Source organism: Microcebus murinus, chromosome 23, assembly GCF_040939455.1.
Source record: "Microcebus murinus isolate Inina chromosome 23, M.murinus_Inina_mat1.0, whole genome shotgun sequence".
NCBI lineage: Eukaryota > Metazoa > Chordata > Mammalia > Primates > Cheirogaleidae > Microcebus > Microcebus murinus.
The window spans coordinates 30598334-30612799 of record NC_134126.1 but is presented as its reverse complement, the minus strand read 5'-3'; the positions used below and the strand labels follow the sequence as shown (position 1 = coordinate 30612799).

The 14466-nt window shown below is 43.1% G+C and overlaps 1 protein-coding gene across 4 annotated transcripts in view; it reads right to left on the bottom strand.

Moving 5' to 3' along the window:
* Positions 1-14189, bottom strand: part of KDM5B (lysine demethylase 5B) — a 68499-nt gene extending 54310 nt beyond the window's left edge. The window contains exon 1 of one of the 4 annotated variants that reach the window (XM_012744395.3): positions 13816-14189. In XM_012744395.3, coding sequence (XP_012599849.3) covers positions 13816-14019 — 204 coding nt within the window. In that variant the 5' untranslated portion in view covers positions 14020-14189. The other 3 variants (XM_012744400.3, XM_012744402.3, XM_012744404.3) reach the window with 3 other exon arrangements.
* Positions 14190-14466: the final 277 nt, after the last annotated feature.

The following is a 14466-nucleotide window of genomic DNA, read 5'->3' as shown; positions in this document are numbered from 1 at the left end:
TTGAACCTGAAGTGAAATTGGCTAGGAAACTGCTCAGCGTACTCCACTGATAGTTTAGTATTTATAGAAGGCCAACCTGCCAATCCATACAATATACTTATTATAATTCTGACTGCCATCACTTGAATGTTTGTGCCCCTCCCAAAATTCATATATTGAAACTTAATCACCAATGATGGTGGGCCTTTGGGAGATAATTTAATCATAAGGGCAGGGCCCTCGTGAATAGAATTAGTGACCTTATAAAAGGCCCATAGGTGAAGACACAGCATTCAAGGCACCATTTTGGAAGCAGAGACCAGGCTGCCACCAGACTTCAAACCAAGACTCCACAACTGTGAAAAATAAATTTCTATTACTTATAAATTACCCACTCTCTCAGATATTTTGTTAGATCTGCACAAATGGACTAAGACACCCACTAAGCTTCAAGGCTAGATATACTGCTTGAAAGAGATAAGGATGTACTAGTAACACAGGTATCCTCAATTTAGGGTGGTAGATAAATAGGTCTTTTTCTCCAAAGATCACAAAAATTTATCCTATATTTCAGACCATGCTGCATGTTACTGTAGTAGAGTCAGCACTATCAACTCCTTTATTTCTTTCACATTTACTCTCATATTCCAAAATAAATCTGATTTAAAAGACAACTCACTTTAGCCTAAAATATGAGAAAATTGCAGTGATAAAACTGATCTTCATTTGAATGGCTGCCTGGTATTAATGAGATACACTCTATAAAAACTGCAATTATCTACTTTTCCAGGTTTTAAATACAGGGTTTTACAGCTATGTCTAGAGCTGAGACATAAGAAATTATCACCACGAACTCACATAAGTCTAAGATACTATCAACAAACATGCTTTTATCTCCTTAGCTTCACAGCACCACAGTACCTGGTACCTCCAAAGGGTCCTCATGATCCTCATTCTCCACCCCTATATCCTCCCCCACCCTAACAGGTGAAGCAAAGCTTTTCCAGACATCCCAGGCAGCCCTTTCCACACTCTACCACCTTTAACCACTCTCTATATAACTTCTATTCCTTGCACAAATGATACTTTATAAACTATTTGTAGATCTTTCTCACCAGTACATTATGAGTTCTTCTAAGTCAAGCTGCTTAATTTATTTCTGAAACCCTAAAACCTTAATACCTGGCACTTATTGACTTATCAATAGTTGTACTGAATTGAACGCACAGCCAACCCAAGGACCCAATTCATTTCTTTTTATCAGCAGAGTTGATTAAAAAAAAAAAAAAAAAGTCCCCAGTTTTCTGTAGAACTGAGGCTTTCTTTTTTTTTTTTTTGAGACAGTCTCGCTTTGTTGCCCAGGCTAGAATGAGTGCCGTGGCGTCAGCCTAGCTCACAGCAGCCTCAAACTCCTGGGCTCAAGCGATCCTCCTGCCTCAACCTCCTGAGTAGCTGGGACTACAGGCATGTGCCACCATGCCTGGCTAATTTTTTGTATATATTTTTAGTTGGCCAATTAATTTCTTTCTAATTTTATAGTAGAGACGGGGTCTCGCTCTTGCTCAGGCTGGTTTTGAACTCCTGACCTCGAGCGATCCACCCGCCTCGGCCTCCCAGAGTGCTAGGATTACGGGCGTGAGCCACCACGTCCGGCCAGAACTGAGACTTTCTGATTAATGTGAAGTCAAAGGGTAAGAGAATTCCTTATATTAACAGCTGCCTAAACTAAACCTGTCAGGGAATTATTCTAATCCACCTCATTGCAGCTGAGCTTTAGAAGGACCGGAAGAACTTTTTAAAATTCAAACACTTAGGCCCACATGAGATTCTAATTCAGTTCTTCTGGTATGAATCCCTAAATGACTTTGATGGGAGGCAGAGGCACATTTATGGGGCCCCTGAGTCAAATATACTCTTCCAAGTCCGGGCGCGGTGGCTCACGCCTGTAATCCTACCAATCTGGGAGGCCGAGGCGGGCGGATTGCTAGAGGTCAGGAGTTCAAAACCAGCCTGAGCAAGAGCGAGACCCCGTCTCTACTATAAATAGAAAGAAATTAATTGGCCAACTGATATATATATAAAAAAAAATTAGCCGGGCATGGTGGCGCATGCCTGTAGTCCCAGCTACTCGGGAGGCTGAGGCAGAAGGGTCACTGGAGCCCAGGAGTTTGAGGTTGCTGTGAGCTAGGCTGACGCCACGGCACTCACTCTAGCCTGGGCAACAAAGTGAGACTCTTGTCCCAGAAAAAAAAAAAATACTCTTCCAGTGTGAAGCTCAGTGGTAGCTGAAGTTGATGAGCCAGGAGTTTCCATATAAATGAGCCAACCAACAGAAAGGGCTAAGCTCACAAACATTGATAAACTAAAACTGATGAAACACACAAATCTAAAACGGTTCTTTAATATTGTATATGTGGCACGCTAACATGGTGGTCGCTGGCCAGGGGCGGCTGTGGGGCCCAGGCTTGGTCTGGAGCCCCGGCCTCAGCGCTGAGACCAGGAGGAGGTGGCCGCACTGGGTCCTCAGGCCTCCGGTGGGCCTCGCTGGGGCTGGAGGCCGAGCACTACAGAGCTTGCATTTACTACTGCTAACCCCTACCTTTAAAGGGATCAGTAAATTGTTACTGAAACAGCATCTAGTTCGAAATCCAGTCATACTCAGGCAACATTTAGGTGGCACTTACTATTTTAACACCTCCAGGAGGAAGCAGAAGAGTAAGGACAATGACAAACCCAAAGGGAGGACCCCTGAAGAGAAGAGGAGGAAGGTGTGCTTGGTGCTCCTAAATAGCGGCTGTCTGCAGTTGTCTTCACGTACGTGTTCTCCTCTCAGCAAGGCAAGACCAGTCTTAACAGTAAGGAGAAGCTGGGCGTGCTGGCGCATGCCTGTAATCCCAGCTGCTCAGGAGGCTGAGGCAGGAGGATTGCTGGAGCCCAGGAGTTAGAGGCCAGCCTGGACAATATAGCAAGACTCTGTCTCTTAAAAAAAATAAAATGTGCCCAGCCAAACAAACAAACAAAAAATATATTGTATATGTGCGGCTTACTATTTTTATTGATTTCTCTATGGTTATGTTTGAGTGGCCAAAAGGAAAAGAGGGAAGACCACGTTCAAAAAGCCTGTGAGGAGAGATGAAAGAGGGAAATAGGTATCTTTCTGGGATCTATGAAGGGAACCACTGTATTTTAACTAGAAGGACAAATAATGAACTTGGGAATAAAAAGCCATGGTTTGGAACACCCAATCTGTCCTTCAATAGCTGTCACCTTAAACAAGTCAATTAACTTCTCTTGGGCTCAAAGAAGTTATTTATTCCTTACCTATAAAATGGATCTACCAGTACCACAGCAGCAAGAACTAAGTAACAAAAATGTTTTTTGCTGAACCTGTCAGAAAAAAGGGTAACTTGTATACTTTCTATTATATACTTATATACTTCCTATTCTATTCTTTAGAAAATATAGAAGTTATCCTTTTTTCTGATAGGTTTCTAAAGGATAGAAAGTATATAACCAAAAATAATGAGATTCATAATTTCCCATCAACCATCTCATGTAATAATCACAATTGTATCATTACTGCAGTTATGTAAGAGGCAATATAAATAGTGGTTAAGAACATTAACTTAGGGCTGGGCGTGGTGGCTCACAACTGTAATCCTAGCACTCTGGGAGGCTGAGGCAGGATTGCTCTAGGTCAGGAGTTCAAAACCAGCCTGAGCAAGAGTGAGACCCCGTCTCTACTAAAAATAGAAAGAAATTAGCTGGACAACTAAAAATATATAGAACAAAATTAGCCAGGCATAGTGGCACATGCCTGTAGTCCCAGCTACTGAGGAGGCTGAGGCAGGAGGCTCACTTGAGCCCAGGAGTTTGAGGTTGCTATGAGGTAGGCTGACACCATGGCACTGTAACCCAGGCAATACAGTGAGACTCTTGTCTCAAGTAAAAAAAAAGAGAGAACACTAACTTAGGACCTATACTGCCTAGGTTCAAATCCTGGCTCTACTAACTTACTAGTCAGAAGACCCTGGGCTAAGTTTCCTTACATCTTTAGGCCTCACTATGTAAAGAAGGGTTGGTATTTTAACCTACCTACTTTGGTAGGTTAACAGAATTAAAGATCTGAAAAGAGTCAGGATGCTCTTTAAGACTAGGAGCTCAAGGATAACATGTAACAATGGTTTGATTCACTCCAGTATTATTTTCACGAAATCTTTATTCTCTTAGTTTTCATTTCCTAGCTGGCTAATATCACCCCTCGAAAGCAAAGTTATCTTAGAATCCTAAATCAAATTCTAAACCCCATTCTTCTCAAAAACATCTTGATAAGCAATTATCCATAAGTCAAATAAATATTTTACAAATGGAAGATGGGAAAAGCCACAAGGTTAACAGTGAAAAAAGTTATGGAAGAATCAGAAGAATGGGCTGCCACCAAGTACAATTTTTAAAAACCCCAAACCCACACTCTACACAAATCCCTAAAGCCAGCCTCCTGCTGGAAAATCTGGTGGCTGTTCTCAATTTGTCCAAAATGCATCATATTGGATGAGAGACTCCAGAGAAGGAAAAGCTTAAATACCTAGAATTTTACAAAGTAGAGGTTATACTCCAAAAATTCTCTCTGTAAAGATCTCTCTCATCTCCACCCCCTTACCCCCATAACACACACAAAAAAGATACCATAGTACAAGTCCTAATAGCTCCTACCTCCTGTCTCTTCCCTTCAAGTTAAAACCTGGCAAGTATGAACCATCTGGTTTAAATATCACCAAATGATAAGTTGGTATAACCACACAGAAAATTGGGAGGCTCTTGCCTTAAAGACCTTGTAATTATGTGGGTTTGATAGGGATTTGTTCTTTGTTTCTGGAGTTATGTGATTAGAGTAATAAGGTGATATTTCAGTATCTGTAGCCTATAGTATGTATGCCTCATAGGAATATATGCTTAATAAGAAGCTCTAACCAAGTGCTCAAAACACAGTAACTTTAGACTTTAGTTCTCTGAATGTTATAATTTGGTCAAACTGGTAAGATGGCAAGAATTAACTCAAGAATGCACAAAAATCTGCCTACGGCCACTCAAAGAGCATAGCTGGGATGTGAATGAAATCTCAGCTGTGTGCTTCTAACTAAAATACCTAACATTTGAAGATTTAAAACTTGGTATATACATTGAGGAATGTTTTAATACATCTAGAAAGCATTATTACTAAGTAAATTGTTTGATTCAGACTAAAAAAGCCAGCCGGGCTCAGGGGCTCATGCCTATAATCCTAGCACTCTAGGAGGCCAAGGTAAGAGGATCACTTGGGATCAGGAGTTTGAGACCAGCCTGAGCAAAAGTGAAGACCCACCTCTACTAAAAATAGAAAAATTAGCCAGGTGTGATGGCACACGCCTGTAATGCCAGCTACTATGGAGGCTGATGCAGGAGGCTCACTTGAGCCTAGGAGTTTGAGGTTGCTGTGAGCTAGGCTGATGCCACGGCACTCTAGCCGAGGCAACACAGTAAGACTCTGTCTCAAAAAAATAAATAAATTATTGTGGTAGATAAGTATAATATCCTTTCATTTGCAAGGCTTTCAGAAATTAAGTCATCCCATAGCAGGGAAAATTATAATAACTGTAAATCCTTCTTAGACAAATCTTACCAAATATAAATTCCTGTGTTTATTAACATACCCCACAAGACACACATATGCATCGGCAAATTTTCTGAAATAATGTGTAACAGCTCTACTAAAAAAATTTTTAATCTAATTTTTAAAAAGACTCAAGTACAGAAAAGCTTCATCTAAACCAATATAAGGATTATACTCTATGTCCTCTAGTTTTGATGTGGGGCTTTTACCTTTCCAAGTTTCACTTTTAAAAAGTCTCTTCACTGTATGGGACATGAGGAATAGGTATTTGGCACTAACCCTTGTCTCGCTAAATCTCTCCCCAGACTCTTCTTAGCAATGAGCAAATAAAGCTTTGGGATTTAAGCTCCTTGCAATCCATCAATTAATTAATCTGGACAACAGCCCTAGGTCAGTGTCAGATCCCCTTATAGCAGAAGAAAAAGCATACACTGGAGTACAATGACTTTGTCCAAGGTCATGAAGGAATTAGATTCAAGATTCTACCTACCTATTTTTTAAAATCTAGAAATATACCTTCTGCTGTCCCTCTTTTACATAAGAGGAACTGGCTTTTAAAAATACTTAAAAATATACGTACACACACTCCCTTGATAAACCTCATTTTTATCCCTGCAAAATATTTGTTAAATTTCACAGAATTTTACAAGAAACTACCAAGTGAAATGGAATCAACAAATTCTAAGAACATTCATAATGTGATCTGCCTACTAGCATCTCCCATTTGAGAAATAAAGTGATTATTTCAGAAAGGGGGGAAGGAAATCCTTAGATTTTAGGAGATTACTAATAGAAAACATTTTTCAATGACCTAATTTTTAAATTGCCCATTTTGAAGAATATTTGATACCACACAAATGTTAATACAGAAATTCTGCTCAAACAGAAACTATAACATCAATGCTAAAAGTTAAAGTATCATTCTTCAGAGAAAAGTGAACCTAACAATCTAACCAACAACTCATTAGACTAATTTTCATTTCCCTAAAACTCCTTTTCAGAAAGAGACTTCATTCTATTTCTTGGTTACTCCTGACTCCCAGCTTTGTTTTGTCGGGCTAAATACCCACTCTGACCAGAAGTCCCCTTCCTAAGAGAGGAAAGTTGAAATAAATTCTAGCCAATACAAAAATGGATAGTGGAGAATGGAACAATGCTGGCTGAGAATGCCCCCATCCATCTCCCACCCCCACATTTCTATGTGCCAAGAACTGGCCTGAAGATGGTCAAGTTACTTCGCAGGTTCCAACAAATCCATAATAAGCAATAAAAACACTGACTAAAACAAAAGATATATAATCCCAACCTAATTGGGCAAAGTGACCATCACTCACTAAAGGTGCTCATTCCTAACTGCCCAAATGTCACTCATAACCTGAATAGGACAAGGGCTAAGCCAAGCTGTTCTCTACAACTGAAGGTCACCAGTTTTCTCTCAACCTCAATGCCACTACTCTGCTTTTTGCTCTTACATTCAAGGAAATAGCTAAAGAGACTATTCCTTATACTTTTTCACATGCTTGACATTTTTCATAATAAAGAAATTTTAATTTACACCCTGGAAATGATGAGTCTGGCAGAACAAAGTAATTAGTCTTTATATCCAGAAAGAACACTTAAATGAAAAAAAATGGAAAAGAAAAAAACCACCAGATGGGATGACTCTAAGGCCGTGTATAAAGGTATATACCAACTGCGTTTTAAGGGGAGAATGGTCTACAATTAAAGATTTGAATGTTTTAAGTCATGGTGGAGGGAAAAAAAGGACTTAAAAGAATGCATTTAGTCAAACTCTACATCTTTGCTCCAAACATCCTCCAATTATAGAACTGAAATGCCTCACTGTCCTAGAGACAGCTTTTCTTCATTAGTCTGGTTCATAAACTTGGTTGTAAAAAGCAAATTCACCACAGAATACATCTAACAGTTAATGACAGAAAAAGGAACATTGGGAAGAATTTTTTGAAGTGTACAAAGGTCACCTCATTTAATTTTTCTCTTTAATCCCACGCCAGGACATAGCAAGCAGGTAATACTTAAGAAAACCTTGTTAGGAGAATTGCATATAACTATCATGCTAAAACAAGTTTCTCACAACTCAGATTTTAAAAATCCAAACTTTACTAGTTTGTCAAACTTTATTTTTATTTTTTTGAGACAGAGTCTCACTTTGTTACGCAGGATAGAGTTGAGTGTCATGGCGTCGGCCTAGCTCACGGCAACCTCAAACTCCTGAGACTCAAGTGATCCTCCCACCTCTCGGCCTCCCAGAGCGCTAAGATTACAGGCGTGAGCCACTATGCACAGCCTGAGTTTGTCAAACTTTAAATAATCAAAAGTTAACTGTGGTAGCCCAGGAACATGGTTTTCCCAAGGTGTCACCTCACCCACCTACTCACCCCAAAACATCAGTACACTTCTGGTGATTCCTTTTCAAGGTACTCAAACTTAAAAAATTCCAGTTTCCAACATTTATTCCACCTAATTTTTATTTATTTATTTTTGTGAGGCTGGCAATGATCTTCTACACTTACAACAAGTATCAGTATAATCTCCAGTTTTCTAAGAGAATCACCTATTTCTTTCAGAAAAACAAATGACATACAACCACTTCAACACAAACCAAGCTAAAAGGACTGTGCAAGGATGAAAGCAAGGTCTTCCTAGGTTAGTAGTTTTTCAAACCCATAGATGGCATTTGGAAAAGTACATGAGTAGGCTTCAAGGAACCTAACTAGGTACCTAATTAGCATTTTCATTTTGGGGCATGGGTTTTCCCTAATCCTTTTCTATAAGCCAACCTTAATGGAGTCCAATTAAGGCAACAATGAGGTTACAAAACTCTACAAAAAGACCCCATTACAGTACTGAAACTGACTTTAATTTTTTTTTTAATCGAATAGTTTACTATGATATATTTTAACCTTTCTAAGAGAAAAATCCCTCACTGGCAGATTTCTACTTGCCTATATTGAAGTATCCAAACATCTTAAACTTTGTTATTGTCCCCACCAATTAAACAAATAAACAAGTTTTAAGTTGGTCCTGAACAAGAGGTTTTAAAAAAAGAAAAATGACAAAAACAAATAAACAAGTTTATCACTAATCTATCAACCAGAAATACTCTTAAGTCTAGGCCAACAAATCATAAAGAAAATTAAGTATATTAGTAACAAAGATAAATTTAATAGTTAATAATTTCCTTTAATTTTTCTTATGACTGTCTTAATAAAAGAATTCAAACTCTGCCTTTAATAGAGAATATTTATTAACATTTTTCAAAAACAATTCTCTATTCATTCTGCTCTTTAGATAAGTTTAGATTGTATGTTTAAAACCATATACTATAATCGTACTGGAATACAGGCTCTGTAAAAAAAAAAAAAAAAACCATATACTATAATCAGAGGAAGGATAAGAAGTTTTTCCAGTAGAGGTAGGTACTCAAATCTTTAGCCAACTCATTCGCAGTATCACTCACATTCCACTCTAGAAGTCTATTAATTTTGTTGATTAGCTAACAGTTACAGCTAGGTGGATATGTTTGTGGCTCCTAGTGTGCCAATTTACCACTGGTAAAGTCAAATTTAGCTAAACATCCATTCAAAGACTACAACAAATGAAGTTTGTTTTTGCTTTGTTTAAGGCAGACACTTGTGACCTAGAACTGCAGGACTTAATCCAACCTCCTACCAAGTTTTTCTCCTGGGCAGTATAGTTCTAAATTTGTATTAAAAAGTAGTTACAAGCGAGTATAGGGTTTCTTTTGGGAGATGAAAATATTCTAAAGTTGACTGTGGCGATGGTTGTACAACTCTGTGAAAATACTAAAAACAACTGAATGACATACATTTAAACTGAAGAAGTTTATGGTATATGAATCATATCTCAATAAAGCAAGCTTTTTAGTTCTGGGTTTGTTTTTCTTTTTTTTTTTTTTTCTTTTTTTTGAGACAGGGTCTCACTCTGTTACCTGGGCTAGAATGCAGTGGCATCATCACATCTCACTGCAACTTCAAACTCCTGAGCTAAAGGGATTCTCCTGCCTCAGACCCCCAAGTAGTTGGGACTACAGGCACCACCATATATCAAGCTTATTTTTCTATTTTTTTGTAGTAGAGACAGGGTCTCACTCTTGTTCAAGCTGGTCTCAAACTCCCAGCCTCAAGCAAAGTGATCCTCCCACCTTGGCCAAGTGCTAGGATTACAGGCGTGAGCCACCATATCCGGCCAAAAGTAATTATTTTTGAAAAGTAGTTATAAATTCTTCCTCAAGGATGTTTCTACTGATAAGTCTTTTCTTTAAATGTTAAAGATTTAAAGTAGCCAAAGAACCTCTACAACTAGGGAAAGATTCCATGACACCAGAGAAACTGGGAAAACAGGGAGAGGGCCAAAATCAAATCCAAAATTAGGGAGAATGACGGGCTGGAACGGGAGTAAATAAGCTCCATATCATGAACACTTCCACCATACAAAGCAATGTATATTTAAGTTCCTCCCTGTTCTCTTAGAACCAACAGGCTCACTCAAAGATGCTACTTTAAAACACTTGAGGGCAAATTTGGGCCAGGCGGGTGGCTCACGCCTATAATCCTAGCACTCTGAGAGGCCAAGGCAGGAAGATCATTTGAGCTCAGGAGTTCAAGACCAGCCTGAGCAAGAGCAAGACCCTGTCTCTACTAAAAATAGAAAGAAATTAGCTGAACAACTAAAAATATATAGAAAAAAAATTAGCCAGGCATGGTGGCACGTGCCTGTAGTCCCAGCTACTTGGGAGGCTGAGGCAGGAGGATTGCTTGAGCCCAGGAGTTTGAGGTTGCTATGAGCTAAGCTGAAATCACAACACTCTAGCCCTGGCAACAGAGTGAGACTGTTTCAAAAAAAAAGGGAGTGGGGGCAAATTTGTATGCTGGCTAAAAGGATGAAGAAATCAAACTAGTGACCACAGAATTTAAAGCTGGAAAAAAAAAAAAAATGTGCCCACTATGACATCTGGGGTTTGATTTAAATCTCTGATGCTTGGACATTGCCAAAGAAGAAATTTGTGGAATCTGCCTATCTATGGCCAAATGTCAGATGTTCGAAGGCAAGAAAGTTATTAAAGCCATGAAATATAGTTCTTTCAAACTTGGGAGATTTAAAAAAGTAATGACTGTGCAGTCAACTATTTTTTACCTACTAGTTATTATATCCTAAAATTATCTCCAAATACCACAAAGATATCTTAAGTACAATATAAAGAAAGAAATTAAAATTGGGATTTTTAAGGTTATAAAACCAGAAACCAGATTAAAACAAACCTGTTTATCCCATATACTTCATATAATTTCAAAAAGGTTTGTTTATCCCTTTAAACTTTAAAATCAAGATTTGAATAGTCTTAATTAACTTTTATCACATTTATCTTACTATATTTTCATAAATTTCTGACAACTCCTAGATGCCACAGACAAAATAATGTAAACATCCTAAGTTTGCAAAAGCCAAGCAGCTTAGGAGCCTCTAAGCAGCTATAAACTGAAGCTACGTAAGTACCATTAGTTAAAGATATAAAGGTAAGAACAAAAGGAAATAGAATACTTTATATTTCTCCCCCTTGCCTCCTAACAAGTAAAATACCAACAGCCCCAATTTCCCTTTTAATAAATATAGCCATTTGTGTTCTAAAAACTCAGTGAACAAAAATCATCTAGAAACACAGGCATTACATAGCTAGCCCCATAGAAAATAATTCATACTTCTTGAAGGGTTTTTTTGTTGCTATATTTCAACTATATGAAACCACTTGTTCACAGTTAGCTTTCCTAAAACAAAACAGTTTCTAAAACAAAGACTGTTTACATCTCCTAAGAAGCCTTTGTTCCAATAAGACCTCTCTTCAAGAGCTACAACTTCTGGAAAGATTTCTCTTTTTGTGATTATATCAACAACAAATACCCCCAAACTCTTTCCATTTGTCACATGAGTTTGTTAAACAAAGAAGGATGCAAGCCCCCTTCACACAAAGGAGGTCTCCAAAGTAGAGCATTGGTTATGTTTGTAGGTTATTTGTGCCTCTGTAACCCCCTTCCTCAGGCTGTAGTATGTAGTACTCAACAAAATGGTGGCCATCATGTCTGTCTGACATTCAGAGTGGGAAAAGGCAATACAATCACACATTTTGCAAGATTGCCATTTATTTATTAGCCAAGGTGAAGAAATGGGTAGCCAAACCTAACCACAGCAACGCTATCTTTTAGGGAAAAGGGTACTCTAAAAGGCAAAGAATAAAAAAGCAAGATAAAGGATATACCCCAGCCCTAGTATACCACAATACCAACATGGAGGACAACTCCCAAGAACCTGACTCCTCACATTTTGGTCACCAAGAACTTACTCAAGTTACCTAATTTCTGAATAAAATCCCATTAATGCAAATGTACAATATTCATACTCACCCTTCCTAGTAGTATGTGACATAAAGCTAAACTGCTAAATGCTTAAAACATGACCTATTATTCAAGAATTAAAACCTTGGCTCTCACCAGCCCCGTTATAACTTCTGCAGGCCTTGCACTCTAAAAGAAATGTACTTCCCCTTAAGCAGTAAGAATCAACCTTGTCCACTACACTGAGAGAAATGGATCTTTTTTCAAACGTTTTTTTCTTATTAGCCGGCAGGCCAGGCATTTTCTGAGGCATATACTTCATCTCCATTTTCAAACTTGTGTGGGACAAACTAAAGTAGGATGTCCCTGCTTTAATTTGGGGTGGGGGAGGAGGCTAGGATAAAGACGGCTTATTCAGGGATCTCCCTCAAAAACAGCTTTCCAAAACAGAATGATTCCACACAGAATCCCCGAAACTCACAGTGTCATTACAAAGAGCAAGGTTAAGGGAGAAAGGAGGGGGGTCTTCCTCCAATTAGGGGAGGCGGGCAGGGGAGGAGAGGGGAGAAGGTTCTCAAGCAGTAGGAAAGGCAGTTAAACCACCTTCCCAACCGTCCCAGCCCATCCAACGGTCGTTCGGGCCAACTCGGACTCAGACCCTCCTGAAAGGTGGGGTGCAGGAGCGCACCCAGTTCCGGCGTGGGGGCGGGGGGCATGGAAGGAGCGGGCCGGGCGTCCTCGGCGAGCGTTGGAGCCGTTAGGGATGGTCTCAGAGCACCCCACCCCACTGCCAGGCCCCAGGCCCGAGGCGCTTCAGACAGGGCTTGCAGGGCTGAGGAGGGTGACCACCCTTCAGCCTCCGGAGGTTGGGAGCCAGGGGGCACGAGCTGGAAATCCTCCCAGGTCTTCCTGCCTGACGTCCCCCCACAAACACGGCCTCGCCCACACCCCAGCCCCACCGGCACAGCCCAGGCCTCCCGGGAGAGCGGAGTGGCTGGGCCACAAGTCGGTGCGTGCGCGTCCGGGAGCGCGGGCGGGCCCCGGAGCCCACCGCCGCCGGCCCTGCCCTCCGCTGCCCCCACAGTGCCCCCCGACACTTACGCCCCCCGCAACGCCGCCGCTCCGGGGCCCGGCCCGCGGCGCCTCCTCGCCCCCCGGCAGCGCCGGCCGCCCCCTCCGCGACCCCGGCCCGGGGCACACCTGGAGGCCGGGGGACCAGGGGACGGTGGGGTGCCCTGGTCTGGAGGGTGGGGCGCCCAGGTAAGGGCCGCTCCGGGCCGACGCCGCCACCACACAAAGGACCAGGGGCTCCCGCCGCCATATTGAAAACTTTCCTCCTCGCACGACAACTCGCGAGTCCCCCACCCCCACCCGTCACACACCCCCGCACCCCGGGCGCGGAGGCGAGGACCAGCCTGCGGAGCCCGCCGGGCCCGGAGCCCTCCCTCCACGCCCGCGCCTCCGCTGGGCTCCGGGAGGAAACTCCCCCGCGACCGCCCCCGGCTCCTGCCACCACTCCATCCGGAACCGAACCCGAACCCCCGGGCCGGGCCGGGCCGCGCACCGTCCGCCCGAGCCCCGCGGCAACCCGGCCCTCCCGTGGCGCCGCCACAGCTCCCCACGCTCCTCGTCTCCCACCCTTGGAGGAGCCCCGGGCTCCCTCCCGCCGCCTCCACTGCGACCCCAGGGCGGCCCCAAACTTGAGGAGGCCCGCAGGGCGACCTGCTCCCCGCCCCCCGCGCCTCGGGCCTCGGGCCCCGCGCGTCCCTCCCTCCCCCAGCCGCGAGCAGGATCCGGGGTGCTGGCGTGACTCACCGGCGGCGGCCGCACCTTACAGATCCCAGTCTGCTCGGCGATGGGCCGGATCTTGTGGATGAAGGCGAAGGGGTCCGCGAACTCTTCCCAGCTGGGCTCGAAGACCGGGCACTCGGGAGGAGGCAGGAACTCGCCCAGCGGGCCCGGACCCCCGAGCGGCAGCGCCTGGCGCGGGCCCGGGGGCAGCGCGGTGGCCGGCTCCATCACCGCAGGCCGGGCAGGGGCGAGGACGGGGTCGGCTCCGGGACCGCAGCTGCGAGCTCCGCTCGGCCCCAGACCAGTGCAGACGCGGCTCCGGCGACAGCAAGACCGACTTGGACAAGCAACGGCAGCACCTAGGGCTTTTTCAGTCTTCCTCCGACGACGTCTCGCCGCTAACCCACGCCGTGCGCCTCCGCCGCCACGGCGAGGAAAAAGAGTCCCGCCCCCACCCCCACCCCCACCCCCCCTGCGTCCCTGGCTCCCCGCCCCGCCCCGAATCGGGCGGGGCCGCGGCCTTGCGCTCGGGGTTGGAGTTTATCCTTGAGCTTCAGTTGGGCCAACATTTATTGACGTTTGCTGTGTAGCAGAGTTTCTGCCCTCAAGAAGTTCACAGTCTGTTGGCGAGGACCAGATCCCTAAGCCGCTCATTCAGTCGTGTCGGTACACGGT